The sequence below is a fragment of the Dasypus novemcinctus genome, chromosome 4 (genome assembly GCF_030445035.2).
Source record: "Dasypus novemcinctus isolate mDasNov1 chromosome 4, mDasNov1.1.hap2, whole genome shotgun sequence".
Classification (NCBI taxonomy): domain Eukaryota; kingdom Metazoa; phylum Chordata; class Mammalia; order Cingulata; family Dasypodidae; genus Dasypus; species Dasypus novemcinctus.
In genome coordinates this window covers 124,175,433-124,200,176 of record NC_080676.1, presented here as the reverse complement: position 1 = coordinate 124,200,176, position 24,744 = coordinate 124,175,433, and the positions used below count along the sequence as shown (strand labels likewise).

At 33.2% G+C, this 24,744-nt stretch overlaps 1 protein-coding gene across 1 annotated transcript in view; it reads right to left on the bottom strand.

Annotated features, from left to right (window-relative positions):
• GBE1 (1,4-alpha-glucan branching enzyme 1) overlaps positions 1 to 24,744 on the bottom strand; it is a 342,498-nt gene that overhangs the window by 83,182 nt on the left and 234,572 nt on the right. Inside the window, exons 8-10 of the mRNA XM_058296064.1 lie at positions 14,960 to 15,075; positions 11,860 to 11,987; positions 8,075 to 8,173 (exon numbers count right to left, since the gene is read on the bottom strand). Of these exons, the coding sequence (XP_058152047.1) occupies positions 8,075 to 8,173; positions 11,860 to 11,987; positions 14,960 to 15,075 (343 nt within the window). The remainder of the gene's footprint in view (positions 1 to 8,074; positions 8,174 to 11,859; positions 11,988 to 14,959; positions 15,076 to 24,744) is intronic.

The following is a 24,744-nucleotide window of genomic DNA, read 5'->3' as shown; positions in this document are numbered from 1 at the left end:
ACTGACTGCCATAGTAAACACCACCTCAAAGAGTGGGACTCATGAGGGCTCTAGAGACATTAGACATTATAAGCAGGACAGACAAGGTCAGGAATCAGCACCCTGCCCATAAAAGAGGTAGATTCATTTATAGTTTCCCTACACATGGCTCTTCTGCCACTTAATTTGAATCTATAATTAGCACTATACTTGTTAAATATATGTCCCAGAGATTTAAATCTTTGGTCCGTTCATGTGCCACTTGAGGTCTGAATCTTGCAGAGTTGTAACACTTCCTCTCCAGTTCATTGGACTCATCCAAGACAACAAACAAGGAGATGATTATGGACAATGCCTGCCCCAAGGAACAGAGAGTGGCTTGCAACTGCAAGCAAGATAGTTCCATCCATCTGCCCCCTGGGATCTAAACCCCCTCTCAATTAGAAACAGACTGGGCATCACCATCCCAAAATCCTTAAGATTGGGGAATGAACAATGGACTAAAGTAGACTTATTATTAATATTTTTCTGTTACAGACTTTTTTTATTATTATTCTAGCAATGGAAGAACTTTTATCACTGATATAAAGGCAGTGGCCACAAGAGATCCTGAAGGGAGGAAGAGGAAAGAATAGGTGTAATTTGGGGGCATTTTGGGGACATTGAAATTGTCCTGCATGACATTACAATGATGGATTCAGGCCATTACACATTTTGTTAAAACCTATAAATTCTTGAGGGGCAGAGTGTGAACTATAATGTAAACTATACTCCATTATTAGTAGCAATGCTTCAATAAGTGTTCATCCAATTGTAACAAGTGTACCACAGTTATGCAAGATGTTGTTAATGTGGAAAAGTGTGGTTTGGGGAGGGGTAGGGCAATGGGAATCCCCTATATTGTTAACATTTTGTAACCTAAAGCTTCATTAAAAATAAAAAATAAAAATAAAAAAACACAACAAAAAAACAATAAAAAGATTTAATTCATATTAACAAGACACCCTAATGACTATATAAGGCTATGACATTGACATTCAAACCTTAAAATAATTTTAAAACATACTAGAAACTTTTACTTCTTGGAATATGGGGTGGACATACTTTCCTTATTTCTTTCACTAAGTACAACTGAAAACCATGAACATTATATATATAAAATATACATAAGGGAATTCTGAGGGGTGGTGAAAAGAAGGTAGACCAGCTAAAGACCTCAGGTGTGAGTTTCCCTAGTATTCATTTTGTCTTATATAACGTAGACATGGAACTGAAGAAGCCTAAAAGATGGAAAAGCAATTATCACAGGGGATAAATAGCCCAAATAAAAGCATCTGCTCTCCAATCAAAAGACCAGGAAAGGGGCAGCCTAGGAAGACAGAAAAATTTTAGACATAGCATCTTTTCTCCAGGCAAACAGCACAGATAGCCTAATCTAAGGCAAACTATGTTCTATTAGTAGGACAGATACATATTTTGAAGGAAAGAATAGAAAATTCAAAAATAGATAGTGTTATGAAAATAACAGCTCCCAAAAAAGGTCCATGTCCTAATCTCCAGAGTCTGTGAATGTTACCTTACATGACAAAACTAACTTTGTACATAATTAAGTTAACTATCTTGGAATAAGAAGAGTATCTTGGATTACCTAGGTCGCCCCAAAATAATCACATGAGTTCTTCTAAGGAGAAGGCAGGTGGGAGCCTAGACTTACATCTTTGTCAGATTGCAATAAGGTACCTCAACTCCCTGCTGTGCTGGAATCAGAGGACAAGGATGGAACTGAAACTTCCAGCATTACCAGGTAGTACAACAGCAGCCTTCTGCTCCTCAAAGTAGATATGTCAGAGAAGGCCTAGTGAAGAGCCTGGAGTGTCAGATTAAGAGAAATATTGAAGATGCTACGGTTAGCTTTGAAGATGGAGGAAGGGACGAAGAGCAAAAAAATCCAGGTGTCCTTTAGAAACCAGAAAAGATAAGGAAATGCTTCTTATATTAGAGCCTATAGGACTGCAGCCCTTCTGACATCTTGATTTTAGCCCAGTAATATCTACTTTGGTATTCTGACCTCTATGACTGTGAGTTGAAAAATAAATTGTGCTGTTTTAAGTCACTAAGTTTATGGTAATTTTTGTTATAGCAGAAATGAGAAACTAATACAGTTTTTGGTATCTGACAGTGGACTGCTGTATTAACAAATACATAAAAATATGGAAGCAGCTTTGGAATTGGGTCATGAACAGAAGCTGGAAGAATTGTGGAGCATGATAGAAAAAGCCAAGCTTGTCTTGAACAGACTGTCAGTAAAAAAAATGGATGCTAAAGACTCTGTTAGTAGGATTCAGAAGGGAAGTGAAGAACACAATAGAGAAAACTACGATATTAGAAAATATCTACATCATCATAAAAAGATTATTCTTAGAAATATGGGTGTAGAAGCTGCTGCTGGTGAGAATGTGGAACACGTAACTAGAAATTGTAGGAAAAAAGACCCTTGTTTTATGGTGGCAAAAACCTCACCAAAATGTGTCTTATAGTTATGTGGAAAGCAGAAATTTTAAGCAATGAACTTCGCTATTAGCTGGGAGGCTTCTAGTCAGGGTTTTGAAGGTTCTGTCTGGTTTCTTCTTGCTGCTTAGGATAAAATGTGAGAGGATAAATTGAGGGAAGAAATATTAAGCAAAAAGGAACCGTTACGTAATAATGTGGGAAATTCTCAACCTTTCTGGATCTGCAAAAGGCTCTAAAATGAGGATGTTTATTGTCAGGAAGGAGTGCTCTGGAGATAAAGCCAAGTATGTGGCTTCCCAACCCTGTGCCTGGGAAGGATCTGAGGTCATATTATCCAGTTACACAGAGTGCTCTTCAGGGACATTAGGCATGTGACACACAGATGCCTTCAGTCATCTCAGTAGAAGACAAGAATAGAGATGGGATTGTCAGAAAAGATCTGTGGAAGAGCTTCTTATAAAATGGGGTAAATCTCCATGAAATATATGGAAGACCTGAAGGTTCTGAAATTTTTACATCAGTAGAAACACTGCCAGTTGGCTGAAATGATTAGGTGGAAGAAATGAATGAAGGCTGTTGGAATTCCAAAATTCTAAAAGCATGTAACAAGCTGATACACCTACTCACCTGCAAATGTATGCTATCCTTCATGAAAAATAAGGGAAATATCACAAGCCCCAGGGCAGAGTCCCGATGATAGAGGGTTATATCCAGGCATTGAAACCTAATATTTGACTTATTAGATATCAAAATTGCTTGGAATGGTGACTGCCTTTTTAATTACATTGTTTCTCTTTTTAAACAGGATTGTCCCTAACTGTACCTATGTGCTCAATTGTATTTTGGGAACAGATATGATGTTTTCTAGTTTTATAGAACCATCGATGGAGACGAGTTTGCTCCAGATGAGTCATACAGAGTCTCACCCTTACCTTATTTAGATTATTTGGATGATGAGATGTGGGAGTTTTGAACTGATAAGATTAAGACGCTATTTTGGACTCTGAGTTAATGTTGTAATGGGTTGAGACTTTAGGGGACACTGGTTGGGTAAATATGTTTTACACGTGGGAAGGATGTACAATGTTGGGGGGCAGGGTGCAAACCATGATAGGCAGATAATGTGTGACCAAAGATGTCCGCATCCTAATCCCCAGAATCTGTGAATATGTTTCCTTAAATGTCAAAAGGACTTTATAGATACGATGAAGAATCTTGAAATGAAAAAGATTATCCTAAATTATCTGAATGGACTCAATGTAATTAAGAGGGTCCTTCTAAGAGTTTCTTGGTAAAAACATTTAGAAAACCTGGAATAAAAGGGGACTTCTTCAGCATGATAAAAAAAAAAAGAAAGAAAAAGGAAAGAACCTTGACCTATGTCTTATACTGCACACAAAGAGTAACTCAAAATGATCATGATGGTGGTGGACTGATTCACATCTCCCACAAAGACATGTTCAAACCTTAACCCTCTGTTGGTGTGAACACATTTGTAAAAAGGGCCTTCAAAGATCCTATTTTGGATAAAGCCAAATTGAACCAGGGTGGATTTTAATCCAATATGGCATAAGGCTTTATAAGCAGAGGAAATCCATATATGGACAATTAGTGGAAATTCGAGGAGGAGACAAAAAGAGTCAGATAACCACATGATATAGGATAGCTGGAAAGCCATCATTAGAAGAGTACTAATTCTGGGAGAAAGTATGACCTTGTGATACCTTCATATTAAAATTCCTGTTGTTTTAAGTCAACAGTTTGTAGTCTTTGTCTTGGCAGCCCTGAAAACCTAAGACATGGGTTTAAATGTAAAAAGTCAAAGTAAAAAACTTTTAGTAAAAAGCATAGGAGAAAATCCTCAGGATCTAGAGACAGAATTTTTAGACATGGCATCAAAAGCATGATTTACAAAAGGAAAAATTAATAAACAGGACTTCATTGAAATTAAATACTTTTTTCTGTGAAAACAAATGTGAAGAAGATGTGAAAATATAAACTTCAGACTGGGAGAAAATTCTGGAATATCTATAACATGGGACACCATTCTGCAATTAGAAAAAAAAAAAAACTACTGATACACACAACAACCTGCATAAAGCTCTAGAGAACTTTGCTGAATGAAAAATGCCAATATATGATTCCATTTATACAAAAGTCTTGAAATTATAAAATATAGAAATGGAGAGGAGATAAGTGGTCACCAGTGGTTAAAGAGCAGCTGAGAGGAAGAAATGATGTGGCTATAAAAGGGCAACATGAGGGATCCTTGCACTGATGGAAATGTTCATATACTGACTCTATCAATGCCAGTATCCTGGCTATGCTATTGTACTATAGCTCTGCAAGATGTTATCATTGGTTAAATTTGTTAAAGATCACAGGAGATATCTCTGAATTATTTCTTAAAACTGCATATGAATCTGCAATTATCTCAAAATAAAAGGTTTAACTAAACAATGAATAATAAAAAATACTACGTGCTCATTAAATATCTGGTGAAATTAATAGTTAAATGAATGGGTTCAATAAATTTAAATGACCTTTACAAGAACACTTCAGTTATTAGCTTATACACTACTTCATATAAGATTATATAAAATAAAGGAAGAAACAACAAAACTGCCATATTTTAGATACTTAAATATTTGTCAAATAAATAGTTAAACTAATATGATATTTTAAACAACCAATTTTGAAATAATACAAGTAGAAAATAGACATTTGCTTTTGAACAGCAAAAATGTAAATGAAATCTAGCATTCTAATCTAACTCATACTCAGTGGGTAGATGACAATGCATACCACCCATTCTGAGTACAGTTATCATTTGGTGTAATATTCTTGCATGTTTTATTGACATTTGGGGAAAATGACAGTCATTTATGGAATTATTATTAAAGACAACTTACAAAAGTAGAGGAAAATCACAGTGTCTGATTTAAAAATAAAATAAATTTAATCTCTATTAAATTAAATTAGTCTTATTAGCCAGGGATCCATTTTGTTGATGCAAAAAGATCTTTAACTAATTACATAAAATAGAAAATGATATTTGCCCTCAGAGAATTCACAATAAAAAAGAGTTAAAGGCCAAGTTGTATACATAAGACAGTAAACATTTCCGTTTGTATGATGCAATGCTTAGTACAGGTCATTGAACATACAAAGTACTAAAATGTTTATAGAGTTAAATTTAAAGATTAAAAGAAACTGCCATTATTTTTCAGAGACAGATATGATCCACTGTGAGCTATGTTTGATTAGGAAATAATTATAGGCTGATTCACACCTTGAAATATTCTGGAATCTGTAAAGAGAATGGTTAAGACTTTTCAGCAGGAGGTTAGAAAGTAAGAGTTGGCAATTGTGAGAGAAAACAGTCTTAGGGAAAGATTAGAGACAGTGACAGATGAATGCTTGATAAAGAACTTTACACCAAGGTAAGAAACTTGAAGTCCACTTTTTAAAAATGCAAATATAACATAAACTTCCCAGGTGTACTGGATTAAATGGTGTAACAGTTTGATATTATTTATGAATTCCAAAAAAAGATACGATGTTGGCAAACTTGTCTGTTCCTCTGGGCATGATACTCTTTGAATGTATTAAAGTCAAAGGTTTTGCATTTACTTGATTAAAGCAAGATTAGGGCTTTGATTCAATCATGTCAGTAGGGTATGGCTCAGGGTTGAGTCCCAGCTCTCTTTGTGGACTACATAAATGGACACTCACTCAAGAAGATGCACAAAAGAAGATACACAGAGAAAGAGAGAGAGAACTTTGCCAGTTCTGATCCTGGGGCCCCAGAGAGAGCTGAGCTACTCCCTGATAGTTTGCAGCTGAAGAGACCACAGCCCTGAGCAGCTGAGCAGGCCTGAAAAGAAACAAGCCCTCCAGCCTACAGCTGAGGTCAGGAAGAAGCTGGGCCCACGAAGCCTGAAGAGAAAGAGGAAGGCTGAACCCTTGCTGAGATTGGCAACCATCTTGCTTTAACACCTGGCAACAGACTTTGGTGAGAAAACCTCGAGTTGGACTTTTTAGGGCCTTGTAACTGTAAGCCTTTACCCCAAATAAATACCCTTTATAAAAGCCAACAGATTTCTGGTACTTCGCATCAGCATCCTTTTGGCTAATACAAATGGCATTCCCCAAAAAGATATGTTTAATCCTAACTCCTCATCCCATAAATGTGACCCCATTTGGAAACTGTATCCATGTTAGTAGTGAAGATGAGACCAAACTGGTTTAGGGTGAGCTCTTAATCCATATGACTGGTATCCTTATAAGCAGAGGAAATTTGGACACAGTATGTAAGAAAATCTGAAAGAGAGACAGTCATGTAACTGAGGCGTAGATTGAGTTATGTCAAAAGCCAGGCACCACTAGTACTCTACAGACTTCGGAGGAAACGTAGCCTTGATAAAAACTTAAATTTAAGTTTCTAGTACCTAGAACTGTGAGACAATAAATTTCTGTTGTTTAAGACAATTAGTTTGTGGTACTTTGGTACAGTAGCCCTGGAAAACTAAGATACCAAGTATTAAAGCCAGAACATTCATGTTTTATTTTTTCATTTGATTAATTTCTAAGTCTACTAATCTCTGTCCAACTTTTGACCTAATAATATTTAAGGAATCATTATATATGGAGGATCAGAAAATGTACTTGCAGGATGGATTAATGTCACAGCTGTGTATTGCACAAATTACCTGAAGGTACAGGAAAGAGATGGTACAGGAAAGAGAAGGTACAGGTTAAGAGATGATTACAGTAACCACTTCCTTCAGAGCAGACTGTTTTTTCTAGGTAAAAGTAAGAACTTTTACCCTTGTATGTCATGGTACTAGTTCATGTCTGTACTAAAGGGCTCGTCAGAAATCTATGATTAATTATAATTAAATTCTGACTCTTGCATATATTTAGTTATGATTATTGACTCAAAATTTTCTATATCAAAGTTAAATCTGTAGGGCTTTAGTCCTTAGACAATAAATGAAAGAAAATATAATACAAACTCCTTGAACTGTCATTAAATATAATAAGAATGGATTGAAAAATTATGTGCAAGTTATTATGTAAAATTATTCATTCCTAGAGCCTGACACATGATAGGACCTTTTAAATGCTGAAAGACGGGATAACTGAATGGATGAATCCAAATCTGTTGAGGAAATACCATCCACGAGGCAAATACTGGGACTTAAGGAGTGATTTCTATATTAATTAATAATTTGCAGGAAAAAATGGATGCTTTAGTGTAGTTTAATAAATTTTAAAATTAGAGCATTGAAGTTTCATAAATTGCAGCGATAATACAAAATTCCATTTATAAAGCTAACAGCTATTAATATTTTCACCTTTCCTGAATAATAGAAAAGTATAAATACATTAAATTAGATATAGTAGAAGTTTGAGGCGTACTTTTTAAAGACGTACAAGAGCCAACACATTAATGGGAAAACTTTATACCACAACTGTTATATTTGTAAACGATGTTCACAAGAAATATATTGAAGAAACAATAAATATGCCAAAACAAGACTTAATATTCACATTTAAAAATATTTGCATAAACTCTTACCTGGATCCACTTATCTGGAATTGCCATAGCTAATCGATAGTCAAAACCACTCCCTCCCTGGGAAATGGGAGAACACAGAGCTGGCATTCCTGAAACATCCTAAAACAAAGTACATCAGCATTATCGGTTCATATTGTTCAAACCTATCTTAGCTAAGTTTGGGCCTATGAATGAAAGCAGTAAATAGGGGTATATATTATGTCAAGCCTTTGACACTGTGTCTTTCTACTCTGTTTCACTATGCTACCTTTAGACTATTCATAGTCAAATAAATAATCAAACAAATAAAAGTGTATACATATTTTTTATATAAAAATACATATATACATATTTGGCATAAGGGCCTATATGATCTTAACAACTATTACAAAATATAAACCAAGTACTATCAATTTTAACTCCACACTATTTTTCAAATAAATAAATTCTTTTCCTTGGCTCTAAATTTTACAGTGACTATTTATTTAGTCTTCATTACTGCTTACCCAGACCATTATGCTTCCAAATGGAATTCTCAGTCTCCATTTTCTCTTCACACCAACTGATGCCAAATCAACAACTATAGGTCACTCTGATCATATCACTGCCATTCAATAGCTTTCTATATCTCAAACTCAAATTGTCCTATTTGAAAACCTCAAATTCCTTAGTTTAAGATTCAACTCAACCACTACATGTTTAACATTTACTATGTAATTTACTTTCGGATTATCTGTCTTTCTACCCACTGTTAAAACAAAATTTCCATGGGGGCAGGTTCTTTTATTTTGTTTTCTTTTTCCTTGTTGTTAATGATGTATCTCAAAAGTCTACAACAGTGCCTAGCACAAAGCAGGTACTTAATACATATTTTGTTGAATGAATAAAGATGCTGTGGGTGATTAAGACATAGTACCTGACATCTAGGGATTCAAAAACTAGAACCTAAATCTACATACACTTATTTTCATGAAATAACAATGTGATGTAGTTGTGATCACTGTTAACAGAAGTATACTAAAAGTGAAATGAAGAGACCTCACAATATTTCTACCACTATTCCATACTGTTTCATTTCAAGTACAAAACATGTCAATCACTCTAAACTATTCCCTCTACCCTGTGCACGGCACAACCTTTCCTACATATGTCACTGCCCAAACTCTTCCCCAGATTATGCTCACTTGCTACGTAAAAGACTATCACAAACCATGAGCTCTCAGACTCAGCTCAAATGCTTCTTTCATAACACCATCCATAAACACTTCCCATACAAAAGCTGCAGAAAAGAAACCTATGATATCTCCGGACTCTAAAATAATTTATTAACCATTTTCTTTCATAAGGAGGCATAGGTAAATACAATACATGGCAGAAAATATCCATAAGAAAACAAAATATTTGTTCATAATCTTATTTCTGCATATTACGTTGTAGTTTATAAAGTAGATAAAAGATGGTTAATAGAAAAGACATTATTATCAAACAGTTGTATTTATCCAAATATGTCATATTTTGCAGATTTAATAGGTATTCAGTGCAATTCAATAGAAACAGTTGCTGTGTATTTACTAAATTTCAGCCTCCATGCTGGGCACTGGAATTGCAGACCCAATAACCTCCCCAAAACATGTTCATAAAGACCAAAGTCAGAAATTACTGGTGATAGGGTGGAATTAAAGATTAAGATAATTTTTCTCAAGAAAACATTAAGGTGTGTTATATAGTTTGTCTAAAGGTTGTTTTAGAAAATAGTTAGATAGTAAATGGAGTTTGCTCAGAAAAACATTTGGACAAAAATTGGTCATATCTCCTCTGTCTGAATCCCAGAAAGCTGCCATTAATACAGATGATATATTTATAGCCTTCTTTTGGAAGTGGAAAGTAATGATTATCCTTTTAAAATCTTAAAAAAAAAAAAAAGAAAACACAAAAACCTCCAAAACAAATGTACTCCAAAAATAAAAAAGTTGACACCTAATGATATATTATTCAAATTAAAATGCTTTCAAATGAAGTTAAAACAATTATAATTGTTTTATATCTAAAATGTCTAAAAAACATTTCTGACTACTTCAGAGGGAAAAAAATCTCAATAAAAATGTCTCTAATATTGCAGATAATACTCATGTACAATGGTGGATACATTCTAAGACAAAAAGGCGTCAATTTTTAAATTATTAACAAATTAACTCAAATTTATACTATTGCATATTATATTACTGATTCTTTATACCACATAACTTTTTAAAAAAAGTTCATGAGGATCAATTTCACATTTTGAAGAGACTCCCACTAGAGAGAAAAGTGATGGACTGAAATTGAAGCAGTTTTCAATTTAAGTAGAATAAATTGAAGACACATCTTGCTTTAGAAAAATCTAAAACCTAGTAATATGAGTAGGCTAAAGTTTCAAAGTTTCATTGGTAGAAACACTGATAATCAGGCAAGAGTTCCCTAGATGATGAAACTATTTTACTTGAAATGAATGGAAAGATCAATGTAACAATTTTAAGTTTCACGTATTAAGAACTGCTTTTTTTCCTTTAGTACATACTTTTTATTTGTGCTATCACTGTTTATAGTAATTTGTCATATATGGTATCTTTCCTTTGAGTTGCTACAAACATAATTGACAAAATAATTAACTTTTTGATGTTTGGCAGCTAAAATTAAAATAGTTAAAAGACAAAATAAAAGTTTAGAATACATTCTAATTGACATTAAGATATTCAGTTCATAAAGCCTAGTATTAGCAAAACTTATGTGCTATAAATTAAATTAGGTAGGGAGAGAATGTGAATAAAACTAGATATCAAAATGATACTACTATAGTTTTGTTTTTGATATTCTACTTAAGAACTTATTTCAGGAATTTAGGACCCATTGCTCTATTTCTAGAAGGTATTCAGAAGGCAGAATAACTGAAGAAAGTAAAACTGATTCTCTATCCAGACATAAACATGGTAATCATACCATGTAGCTGGTAATTTCTAGTTGGAAATTTCTAATTTTGAGATAGATAGCAAAATGGAAAAAAAAAAAAAATGCTGCATAAAGGAGATGGTCAGTCCTGTACTTCATTCCAGTAAACAAAATGCCAACAATACAAAAATAAACCTTAACTCTGATTCTTTTAACAACAGACTTACTAATTTTATATGCTAACCACTATACTTTGTATAGAACAGTTTTAACTTGCTAAATTCAATTTTAATAATAATTCCTAGTTAGAAGACTCAGAAAACCTAGGGGATTTTAGAACCTAATCTAAATTAGCATAAGCATTTAACAAACTTCTTAATTCATCATATTTATCACCAAGAGGGGAATTGTCAATTATGCATATACCGAATTATATCATTACACTGCAGCTTTGGGACAGTTAATCATGAACCTTCAGTAATCATGAAAAACTAGTGAACATTTGGCAATCCAAGAGTAATAACGTAAACAAGAAAGGTAATCACATCAGAACAAGAAAGGCTTCGCAGAAGCTTGCAGGCAACAATCCATGTCATCTCTAATGATTAGATCAGCAAAGAAAAAAATTAATGAATAAACACACATCAATTCTTTTTGCTGCTGAAGGTCTCATGATGGAAGGACCTGTACACTGATGAGGATACTAAATTTTCTAGCCACTGACATAATCCTTTTAAAAATGGAATTGTAATTGCACTATAGTCAGGGTGCAGTTTTATTTATGCAATTATGGACACAACACTAATTATTCAAATATAGTATGCTCACAGTATGTTCTATATAAAAGGGGGTCAGAGTGTAAGAGAGCACTATGGCTTTACCTCAGCTATTGTTATAGAATCTGGGTACAACTCGTGAACCAAATGATTGGCCAACATGAGATAAATCAGGGAATCTTCATCTACTTGTAGTCCAAAATATTCATGGTAATCACCTGAAAAGCCTTGACCTAGAAAACAGAAAATCAATATGGATGTATTATGTTAACATGCAAGTCTTAACTCTGCACAAATGTACCCACCAATTAGTTTGTTGATAACAATTTTGTTACTGCAGCCAAGTGTAATGAACCTAAATACATAGCACCATCATCATGTATATAATCTAATTTAGAACAACAGTCCATGCCAATATTCAGAATTCAGACAACCCTGCAATTAATTTTAGATTTACAAAGTTAAACAAGCTCTTATTATAAATGTAGAAAAATTGATACAAAATTCACATATTTCAGAAATGTGTTACATTAACAATAAGAGCCTCCCACAATCCCACCTTCCAGATATAGTCACTATTAAGGTTTGGGTGTATGTTTCTCAAATCTTTTTCCCTTTATGACAATCACTAAGATAGGCACTGGTATTCTTTCTTTTCCTTAAATTTTCCAAGATCACTTCCATCTAGGGCCTATGTCCTGGCTCGCCATCCTTGCCCATATAACCCTAATCCAGATTTCTTACTTCATTTGGGTCGCTGCTCAAATGTCATCTCCTCAGCAAGACCTCATCAGAGAAGCCTTTTCTGATCACCTTAGCTGTTCCTTTTTAAAATGTGCCTTCATAACATTCAACAGTGACAGGATATACTGTATATGTATTTGTTTATTGTCTCTCTCCTTCACTATAAAATAAGCTCTAAAAAGGCATAGAGTGAATTTTTTTTATTCCTCTCTATGTCTATAATACATAGAGTATGAGTTGACATAATTGGTGCTAAATATATACTTTTGCATTTTCTTTTTGATGGTACCAGAGATTGCACCAGGGACCTCATACATGGGAAGCCAGTGCTCAGCCATTTGAGCTACATCTGCTCCTCATATATACTTTTGACTAGAGTAATGAATAAAAGAGTGGTATTTTAATTTTTATAAAATAATAGCATATAGTCTATATTGGGATTTTTCATTGGTCTGTTTTTGGCTTTGAAACTTATCTTGGAAATTATTTTAGAGTCTTTCAATGCCAGTATATACAAATACATCATTCTTGTTATATTTCATTATATGGGAATTAGTTTTATCATGGTACATTTGCTCATTCTTTCCAGTGAGACAGGTACTAGGTAGTTAGTTCTCAAATTTTTGCTTTAAAATAAAAGCTGTGCTAAAAATCCATCACCATACCACTTTCCCTCTTATGGCAGTAGTCCCTCAGGACAAACTGTTACATATGATAAAGCTTATTCAAATACAGAAAAAAAAAAAAAAAAAGCACTTTTATGGATTTTGCTAAATTTCATTATAAAAGGTTATTTCTTTCCCCATACTCAAAAAAACACTAGATATTATTAAAACTTAAAAAAAAAAATTTACTGTCTTTTATGAAAATGGATACTCTTTTTTTGTTTGTTTGTTTGTTATAAGTAAGAAGTACTGAAAAGTTCACAGAGAGAGGCACTAAATCACTCCAAATCCCGACATCCAGAGAAAAGGTTATGGTGGTATAGCAGTTTGATATTATTCATGAATTCCAAAAATAGATATTGGATTATGTTTGTAAACTGGTCTGTTCCCTTGGGCATGTTACCCTTTGTATTAAATTCAGAGGTTTCCTTTGTGGGGACTCACAGAGAAAACAACAGGACAGAGGAGAGTTGGAATTTTTGATGCCGGAGCCCCAGGAAGTAAAAACACAGAGAAACAGATATATAAGGAAAGAGAGAAGGCTCCATTACACATTAGAGGTGCCAGGAAGAGAGAGGAGCCATTCATCTGATAATTTACAGCTTGGTCTTATAGGAAGAGAAGAGCAGCTGAGCACGCAGAGAAAAGAGCCCCAGGGAGAGAGACAATGCCTAATGCTAGCCTACAGCTGAGACGGGAAGGAGTTGGGACCACAAAGCCTTAGGAGGAAGAAGGCTGAACCCTCGCAGACATCACCCGCTATATTGCTCAACACATGGCAACAGACTTTTTGTTGAGGATTTTTGCATCTACATGCATAAGGGATACTGGTCTGTATTTTTCTTTACTTGTGGTATTGTTATCAGGTTTTGGTATGACAGTGATGTTAGATGCTTAAAATGATATCGAGAGTGTTCCCTCCTCTTCAATTGTTGTAAAGACTTTGAGCAGGATAGGTGTTAATTCTTCTTGGAATATTTGGTAAAATTCATCTGTGAAGCCATCTGGCTCATGGTTTTCTTTGTTGGGATGTTTTTGTTTACTGATTTAATATCTTTACAGAAATCTTCTATTTCTTTTGAATCCATGTCGGTAGTGTGTGTGTTTTTAGGAAGTTGTCCTTTTCGTCTAGTTTATCCAGTTTGTTGGCATACAGTTGTTTATAATATCCTCTTATAGTCCTGATTATTTCTGTGGGGTTGGTAGTAATGTCTTCCTTTCATTTCTGATTTTAGTTATTTGTCTTCTCTTGCTTTTTCATTATTTTTTATTTTGTTTGTGCCTGTCTTTCTCTCTCTCATCTAGCTAAATATTTGTGATTTTAGTATCTCTTCAAAACAGCAACATTTGGGTTTGTGGATTTTTTCTCTCTCTTTTTAAAAATTTCTTTACATCATTTATCTCCATATTCATCTTATTTTATCTCCTGAGGGTGTGTGAATGTTTCCTTACAAGAGATTTTGAAAAGACACCTATCAGTTAAGAATAGGTAAATATTATTGAAATAATTATTTTTCATTTCCTTATAATTTCTTTTATACCCCACCTCTTGCCAAAAAAGGTTTATACCTGACCACTGAAAAGATATACATAAGACTAAAAAAATCAAGCCAAGAAAAAAAGTCCTTGCAGCTGCTATAAATAAACCTCACAACTGCTTACAAACAAAGAAAGTGTCTAGTTTTTGAATAATTGGAAGGACTAGACACTAACTTTTAGAAAGTGATGGCAAAAAATATAAACCTCTAATTAAAAAAAAAAATCATGATACATCTTTCTTATATCAGGATACCTACCCATTCCATGGTGATGATAGAGCATGGATGTAATACCATCAAATCGGAATCCATCAAAGCCATATTCTTCCAACCACCATCTTATGTTTGACAGAAGAAATCTTAAAACTTCCCAGCTAAAATATTAAAGAAATACATATTTAAGTGCAATACACATAGCTTTAATCACTGTATATCCTATACACAAATGAGTTTTAATTAAAAATATAAAGTGCTCTTATTTCAAGAATCATGATATTCAAAAGAAATACATCATTTAAATGAAACCAGAAAACTACTAACAAATGTTATTTGATGAAACTCATTTTAAAAGGGAAAAAAATTATTAATTTTCCTTTAATCACAAAATCATTAGATACCTGAAAAAACCTAAGAAATAAAATGTACAAGTCTGGCCTCAAAGGCAGGGACTAAGTCTTATTCAATGATGTGTCTCCAGTAACCAGAAAGGTGATTATGACAATGTATTGCTCAAACAAATATCTGAATTTTCATCAAGATTTCTCATGTAATATAGTTATTATGTTTTTCTTTTTAGAAAATACATTTTCATTATCAGTAGAAAACCTGCCTTCGATGTTTGTCTGCTTAAAAAATTTCCTCATTAACATTTCAGATACAATCGAAAAAAAAGTCAATGGAAAAAAAAGGCATAAAATCAATCCCAGGACAAGTAATATTACATTTACTAGAGTTGTTTTGTGGGGGCAAAACACAAAACCAAATTACTTAAAAAAAAAAAACCCATGTTTAATAAAATAGAAATTTCTACAAGTTAAAGAAGACTTCATACATAAAAACAGAAAGAAAACAAAGAACAGTGTAACTCAATTAAAAACACCACACGAAACAAGCCTATTTTGGACAATTGAAAAGAGGGCAACATCAATTAGTATTTTCTTTAGTCAAATAGTTATGGTTGAGTTCTCTATCTTATTATAACTGTGGTTTTAAAACTTTAATACCTCATTTAGTTTAATGACAAAGCTATAATAGTGTACATAAATCTTTAACTCAGTTGAAAGATACGTATTTTTAAAAAACACTTCATATATTAAAAGAAAATCTGACATACGTGGAGATTAAGTCATCACAATAAACTCCAGAATTGTAAATACAAACTTTGGAGAAAGATACGTGTTGTTGCCAATTAACTGCTTTAAACAAGTTACTTTAGATTTTGAAAACTTCTTGAAAACTGTTTTTCTGTTTTGTTTTTTGTGTGTGTGTTTTTAAGGGGCAGAGATGCAAGCAAACTGATAATTATGAATGGGAGGGAGTTAGGGGATTCTGGATTGTTAGGCCTAAGCAATGATACAGGTAGATTTTGTTGAGTTTCTATTAGGATATTTACTTAGGGTTTAAAGGAAAACAGTCTTGTTTAACAATGGAAATTAATAAAAACAAAGAGGTATTCTATAACTGAACAAGACCAAAATATACTATTTTGTATAAGAATTTCTAATTTCTATACTTTTTAAGCAAGGATGCTATATGGGCATTTCAGAAACAATAAATAAATTTGTATATCATATCAATAATCCTTTGAAAATAATGTTTTGAAAAGGACATATATGCTTTTCAAAGCATATATAAGACTGGTAATAATATTTTACTTCTGAAAAGTGAACTGAAAGATATTTTTAGTCAAAAATACACCAGAGTGGGAATAAAACCTGTTTAAAATACTAAATATCTTGGGTAGATAAATGAAGATATGATTCTATAAACCAGACACAAACTAGCTCCCTGGGCTTTATCTGACATGTACTACTCTTTTGATTGGCTTGCAGAGTACTTTAAAATTTTCAACCTGAATTCCTAGAGCTGAAACACGAAAAAATAGCCTTTGTTCTTTAAGAAAAAATGAAATATCAGGGTAGAAAATAGGGGGAAGGTAGACTCATAAAGTATGTTCCCAATATTTCTGCGGTCCCAATTCTGTGTCCCTTCCTTATCACCTTAGCATGATAATTCACTCCTTGTAAACCAAATGCCTTGAATAAACTAATTTTGAAACATAGATTTCTTGTACTCAGGTAAACAAATCAAGACTTTAGGTATCTAAGAAGACAGAGAACTGGGAACACTGAGTGTATACAAGAGTGTACCATATCTGAGTACTTATATGGACATAATCCAGAACTACTGAAAAATAGTATGTCAGTAGAGAGTGTTTATTGTGTGATTAGAATGAGATGCAACTTTTTGTTTTTTCTTAGAATATATAAAAATCCAACCTAATGGAGACAATTTGACAATTTGATTGTTATATAATCATATTTGTCTCAGATCACCAAAGTTAAATTACAAGAGGAAAGCTATGTTGGGGCCCTTGATACTACCCCCAAGTTGAGTGATTCACTAGGATACGATTACACTCCTGGCTATGATTTATTACTACAAATGATATAAAGCGAAATCAGCAAGGGGAAAGGAGTATGCGGTAAAGTTCAGAAGAAACCAGGGACAGGCTTCCAAGAAAACTCTGTCAGTGGATCCACATAGGAAATGCTCAATTCCTCAAGCAATGAGTTATTACAACACTACCAGAGTAGATCATTAGAGATTCAGTTCCCATGGTTTTATTTATTGGGGTTGGTTGCACAGGCAGACTCTGCCTTGGCACATAACGAAATTCAGGCTTTCAGAAGGAATGCAGGTGATCATTACAACTACAATGTCTGTACAAAGAGCTCAGAAACAATAGGCCACTGTCAACAGTTCTGGAAATGGTTGGAATCCTTCTGAAATCCAAGTTCTCAAACACCAGCCGAGGATGTAGGCAGCCCTTTCTAAGGTTAAGAGTTTGAGGTGTGCTATGTTAACCATGTTCTGCATGAAAACAGAAGACAACTTTTGTTACAGGAATATAAATACATAGTACAGTACCTTGAGAAAAGTCTTCTTCCCAAGCTATTTTATTTCAGAGGTACCCCAACCTCAAAGTCAAGGAAACAATCTTAAAAATATGTTAAAAATCTAATACCTAAGGACATCTGGCTGAGATACTCTATTCTATACTCCATCCTTCAACAGTCACATGGACAATAAATGTGTGAATCTCACGTAAGAATGAACTAGTTCACTGAAGCCAGGATATACCTCTTAAACAGAACAACAGAAAAAACTTAAGGAAACTATTACTAGTGAAAATACAGACATCTGAAAGATGTCTATTACCATTTCTACCATCATAATTTTCAAATTCAGTACCCATAAGTTCCAATTTTTCCATCTTTGGACGATTTAGAGGAAGAGGAGTTATGATGCATTCCAAACTACTGCTGAATTAGAAATATTGCTCAATAAACTCTGTAGTAATAAATCAACTGAATCATCCCAACTGAATGGTTTGCCTTGAGTCAAAGTATGAAAATGCCTTGAAAAGGGTGCAATAAAAAAGGCAATTTACTTTTCCTACCTCAAAATGTCATCAGGTAGCCTGTAACACAGTTGATATATCTGGTTGATTAGAGTCCCATTAAAATATAAAGCAGAATTTTCAAAACATAATTGTACTTTGGTACATTGCAACATATAAGATGGGACCTAGATTTTAAGGTTACTCCATTGGCATGAGGCTTTAAAGCTTGTGCTTACAATCTACGAGAGAGCCTAGTTTCTGAAAATTGGAAGGGCTAGGGAAAAATGTTTACAGAGTAATGCCAAAAATATATAAATTTTTATAGTTAGCAGGGATATGTATGTGAAATAATCTATTTTGGTTATTAGATTTATACCTTTAACTAATTAACACATAAGTTAGAATCGAACACTGTTATCCATATAGCCTTCATCAATTAGCTTACTTGCATTTTTTCCGGAACCTTAAACAAAATCTCTGAAAACAACAAAAAAGATAATTAAATGTAGCTGACTTTCCAATAAATTATAAAACACAGAAAATTTTCCATTGCAGTCTAATATAGACACTGAATACATTGATGGATCATCTATAAATTTAAAGGTCTCCGGCAATCAAAATAATCAGGTGTCTAACTGGTTTAGAAATATTTAACTGTAATCAAGTAATGAGAATTAAGGAAAATTTGTCAAAAATGATAGTTCCAATATTAAGTTCCTTAGGAAACATCCCCAGAATAATAACAACAGCAACAACAACCACAACAACAGAACAGTTGATTGTCTCACAGTCTGGCAGAAAAGGCTTTATAATGAAATAAAACATAGCTAATTTTCTGGGCAAGCATGTATAATCAGACATAATAACATCCATTTAATGAAGTTACAATTTTTTTAACATAAAAATTTTTGCCTAATATCCTATTTATCTTTAGTCCAAAATCTCTGGGATTTTCAAAATTAGCAACTTACTACACTGGATGCTTCTGAAAATGAATACTGTACATATAAGTAGGAAACATTATTAAACAATGGCTAAATATAAAAAAAGTGAAGAAAAGTTGTATCTTAACTGTTACACAGTCTTTAAAGCTGAATGGATTTTAGTAGATCATAAAACTATGAAGCAAAAATCTCATGCATTTATTTTATTATTGCTGTTGAGGTAGTATACTAACATTGAGGAAAGAAATTAGTGTGGAGTTTTTTCCTCTGAGGAAAATGTATGATATATCAATGTGGCAGTTTGAGATTATTTATGAATCCCCAAAAGAGAAAGATCATGTTTGTAAACTAATCTATTCCTCTGGGTGTGATACATTTTGATTGCATTAAATTCAGCTGAGCTGTCTTTGATTAGATTACCTAAGATTAAGGCTGAGTCCCTGCCCCCCTCGTCTGACACTCACTCAAACATTACAAAGAGAGAGCTCTGTAATTTTTGATCCTGCCATGCAACAAAAAGGAGAAGCCTCAAACAGCTGAGGTCCTGAGAGAGAAGAGCCATTTTGCCTGATGGCTTACAACTGAAATCAGTAAAAAAGCAGTGCAGCTAAGCCTGAGAGAGGAAGCCGAGAGGGGAAGGCTGCAACCTCGCAGAGATGGGCAGCCATCATGTTTCATCACATGACAACACACTGGGATCAACAGCAGCTGAAGCACCAGGAATCTGTGTCTCTTTTTGTTTTGATGCTCTATCAGTTGAGCCAAATCTACTTTCCAATAGTAGCTGACTTTGGTGAGAAAGCATCTCTGCTGATGCCTTGATTTGGCCTTGGAACTGTAAGCTTTTACCCCCAAATAAATCCCCATTATAAAACCCAACAGTTTTCTGGTAATTTGCATTGGCACCCCTTTCACAGACTAATACAATCAAAAGGATAGTGTGTTAAATTACTTAAGAATAACATCATTTTAGGAAGATATTCTAAAATGTTACTACTGAAAAACAGGGAATGTTTGCCTACTCTATTTATTTTTTTAAAGATTTATTTATTTAATCCCCCCCTCCCCCCAGTTGTATGTTCTCTGTGTCTATTTGCTGCATCTTGTTTCTTTGTCCGCTTCTGTTGTCTTCAGCAGCACGGGAAATGTGGGTGGCACCATTCCTGGGCAGGCTGCACTTTCTTTCATGCTGGGCGGCTCTCCTTACGGGCACTCTCTTTACGCGTGGCCTCCCCTACGCGGGGGACACCCCTGCGTGGCACTGCACTTCTTGCGCGCAACAGCACTGTGCGTGGGTCAGCTGCACACGGGTCAAGGAGGCCCGGGGTTTGAACTGTGGACCTCCCATGTAGTAGACGGACACCCTAACCACTGGGCCAAGTCCGTTTCCCTGCCTACTCTATTTAAAATGAAGAATCCATCTATCAATTAATTAAATTGATCCATGGAAGAAAAAAAAAAGTTTTAGTTTTGTTTATATTTAGTATTATAAATTCAGTCATTAGTGATTAAATAATTAAGGAAAAAACCTTAAAAAGTTCAAAAAGCAATTATTCATATATAAGACTATAGTATAATACATAATAAAATGTATTTGGGTTTTTAGACACAGATTATATTGAGGCTATTTATATATTAATTTCAAATAAAATTAGGTAGTAAGAAGTACAATGCTCTAGAGTGAGGCAAACCATTCACTCAAGTTCTAGTAACCTAAAATTACAAAAAATTCATAACTTGAGTTATAAGTTATGATTTTGAAGTTTCTTTTAAATTAAAACAAAATAATAAAAAATAAATCAAAACAGATTGTATCCATTGACCCCTGGGTTATTTCTACTCATTATTAGAATACAATGCTTTCTTTTTAAGGCCTAAATTATACTTAGTTTATTAAATATTGTATTAAAATTACCTTTTTTTATATTATGTATAAATCTAATCTGAATTCTATAGGAAATAAGTACAAAGATAGAATAGTATGCATTTCTATGCTAAATGCTTCACATTGAAGTTTTATTAAAAAATATTAGACAAGAAATTTTCAAGTCTTTATTTCTCTTGTCTAAATTTTTAACAAGCTTGGTTATCTGCTGAAGGAATTTTAGAAAAAAATTTGAAGGAGAAACATGTGCATATAAGAAGTGGAAATAGACAAGGAGTAAGAGCAAAACTGAAAGCTGACATTACTCTGATCTGAAGGAAAAAGACAAATCTAAAATAATAATCCACACCAATGATGATTACCCTGAGTATAAAAATAAGAAATTAATAATTTTTAATATCATTTGTTTTCAAATGGGTTCATATTTCTCTACTTTCTCACAAAGATTACCAAAGGTGATATTTCAAAGCATTAATTCTTGTAAAATATACTATTAAACTTTGGAAAGTCCTTAGGATATCTTGTTCAAAGTAGAAGACCCAAAATTCTGACAAGTCCGAGGTCTAGAAGGTAAAGGTAAGACAATATTATCCCCCTATAATGAAACATAAGTGAGGTATTATATGAAACTTATTGCATATCTCATCTAAACAAGGAATTATTCTTCACTAGAACAAATCATTGTAGGTGAGGTGATTACATATATATATATATATATAAATATACACATTTATATAGATAGCTATAGATATACAAATAAACATACAAAACCACACAAATATGCAAAAAAAAGTTTTTTCCCAACAAGATTAAAAATTCTACCTTGCCTATAAAATGAAACTACTTAACTAGTTCAGGCCAAATCAACTGACAGTAACTTGAACATATAGAGATCCATCATTGACAAATATAACACCATATTTGGTAATACGATTTAAAAGTTCTTTCAAAGGTAAAAGTTTGGAAACCTAAACTACTCACATCTCCTTTTTCATTTTGTTCTCTTCTGATAGATTTATTTCTAATAGATTAACATGATATTGAAATAAACTACTATATTTCTTTTACAGAAAAGTACATTCCTGAGCTTGATAAAATTGTGTATTTAGGTAAATAATGTTGTATTTACTTGTATTTAGCCAGTTTAATTCCAAAAGATGGCTGATGGCAACTTACAGAGATACATTTAAACAGAATTAAGATAAAAGGAATATACAGGTGAAAGAGAATAAATATCTTGCATTTATACAAATATAGTATATAAAGCTACAGATAATTAATTTTTCTTTTCCCGTCCAAAATAATTTTGATTTTATAGATTATACTCCCTGTATACAGAGTATAGTAAGACTTCCTTGGATGTCATCCAAATATAATAATTTATAACAGCATCCAGGGAAAACCCAATTGTAGTCTATATAAAAATACAGATATTTAGGAGAACATTAAAGAATTGGATTTTAAGATGTGACCATGTATTATTCCAAGACCAAAAATAGAAAAATGCTCCAGTTGCATAGCAATAGAGGTAGGGTAAAAAAAAAGGAAAATCAGTTAGTTCTTGAAGAAATGTTTGTGTGCTTTGTCAGTGTGTGTTCTAGGGCAGGGGAATCTAAGAAACTAGTATGTGGTTGGTTTTTTATTGATTCATTCAACAAATATTTCTTGAGTACCTGCCCTGGCCAGGTACAAAAGTTGGTGCTGGAGACATAGCCATAAATAAAAATATATGAATAACCACTTGGAGTCTATTGGTATAGGTAGGCATTTTACAAATAATAACAGAAACACATTAATTACAATATTGCTTAATAATACAAAAAATATGGCACTATGAGACTATTAACAGAATCTGCTAACCTAGTCTGGAGAGGTGAAGCTAGGCTTCTCAGAAATTGATAATCAAGGTTGAAGTCTACAGGATAAATTGGAAAATGTATCATATATTTAAATATTGGATGTTACTTGAAACTTAGCTTAGAAAAGCTGCCAATTCACATTTTTTAAACAAATCAATTTCACTGATACATAAAGCATACAATTTATCCAAAGTGTAAAATCAATGGTATTTGGTATAATCACAGTTGTGAATTCATCATGTCAATCATTATTAAAGCATTTTCATTATTTCAATAATAATAATAAACAAAAAACGACCAAAAAACAAATAAGAAAATCTTCTCCTCTCAAACTCTGCATACCCTGCTGTACATAGCTGCTATTTATGACTATTCTCACACTAGTATTTATTTGTTTATTAAACAGTTTTATTGAGATATATTCACATACTATATGATCTATCCAAAGTGTATAATCAATGGCTTTTTTTTTAGCTGTTAAAAAGTCCTTTATTGTGAAATTGTAGAATAGAAAAATAGATTGAAAAAAATTAGAAATATTAAGAGTGTTCAATCAATTCTAAAAAATAGCATACCAACAAACCTTTGTAAATGTACAAAAGAGTTCATATATAATAGACATTATAACATAAATCTAATTTTTATATTACAGCTCAGCTATTGGACCTAATAAACTCTAAGAATGGAGTAAATTATTGGTTTAGTTATTTAATTCCCACATAGACCATAATAAGCCATGACATATTTCTAGATAAATCAAATTCCTCTTTGGGAATTCTTCACATCTTATTGGAATGAACTATAGCAGATAACAATTTACCACCTCATAATTTTATGAGGTGGAAAAACTAAAAATCTTGTTCAACACTAGTCATGTTAAAATCATTTTTGCTCCAGATAGATTTTAATTAAAGAGTATGAATAAGAAGGGATTAAAGAAAAATGAAGTATCCAAAAATATATCACTTCTCCAGTCCTCCTCAATTGAAAGAGTTTATTTTATATGAAGAAAATTACAGAATACCGATCATAAGAACATTTTTCCAGTTGCACTCGATAATTATAGTTCATATACTATAATGCTGTTAATTTTACATTTATCTGGTCTATTCTAGCTCTTTTTTGGTTACTATTTGCATGGAATACCTTTTTCCAACCTTTCACTTTTAACCTGGTTGTATCCTTAGATCTGAAGTGGGTCTCTTGTAAACAACATATAGATGGCTCATATTTTTTATCCATTCTATCAGTCTATGTCTTTTGATTGGGGAGTTCAATCCCTTAACATTCAGTGTTATTACTGTGAAGGCATTACATACCTCATCCATTTTGTCCTTCGGCAGTCTGTGGTCATAACGTTCTATTGTCTGTCTTACCCTTAGTTTACCCTTCCTAATAATCTTCATTTCTAAACTCTTCTCCAGATCCCATGCCCTTGTTTTATCCTTTCAGGCTGCAGAACCCCCTTTAGTATCTCTGGCAAATATGGTCTTTTGGTAACATATTCTATCAGGTTTTTTTGGTCTGTGAAGACTTAGAACTCACCCTCATTTTTGAAGGACAGCTTTGATGGATATGTAATTCTTGGCTGGCAGGATTTCTCTTTCAGTACCTTAAATCATACCACTTTCTTCTCTCCTCCATGGTTTCAAATGAGAGGTCAGTTGTTAATCTTATCAAGTTTCCCTTGTATTTGATGCTTGGCTTTACCCTTGCTGTTTTCAGAATCC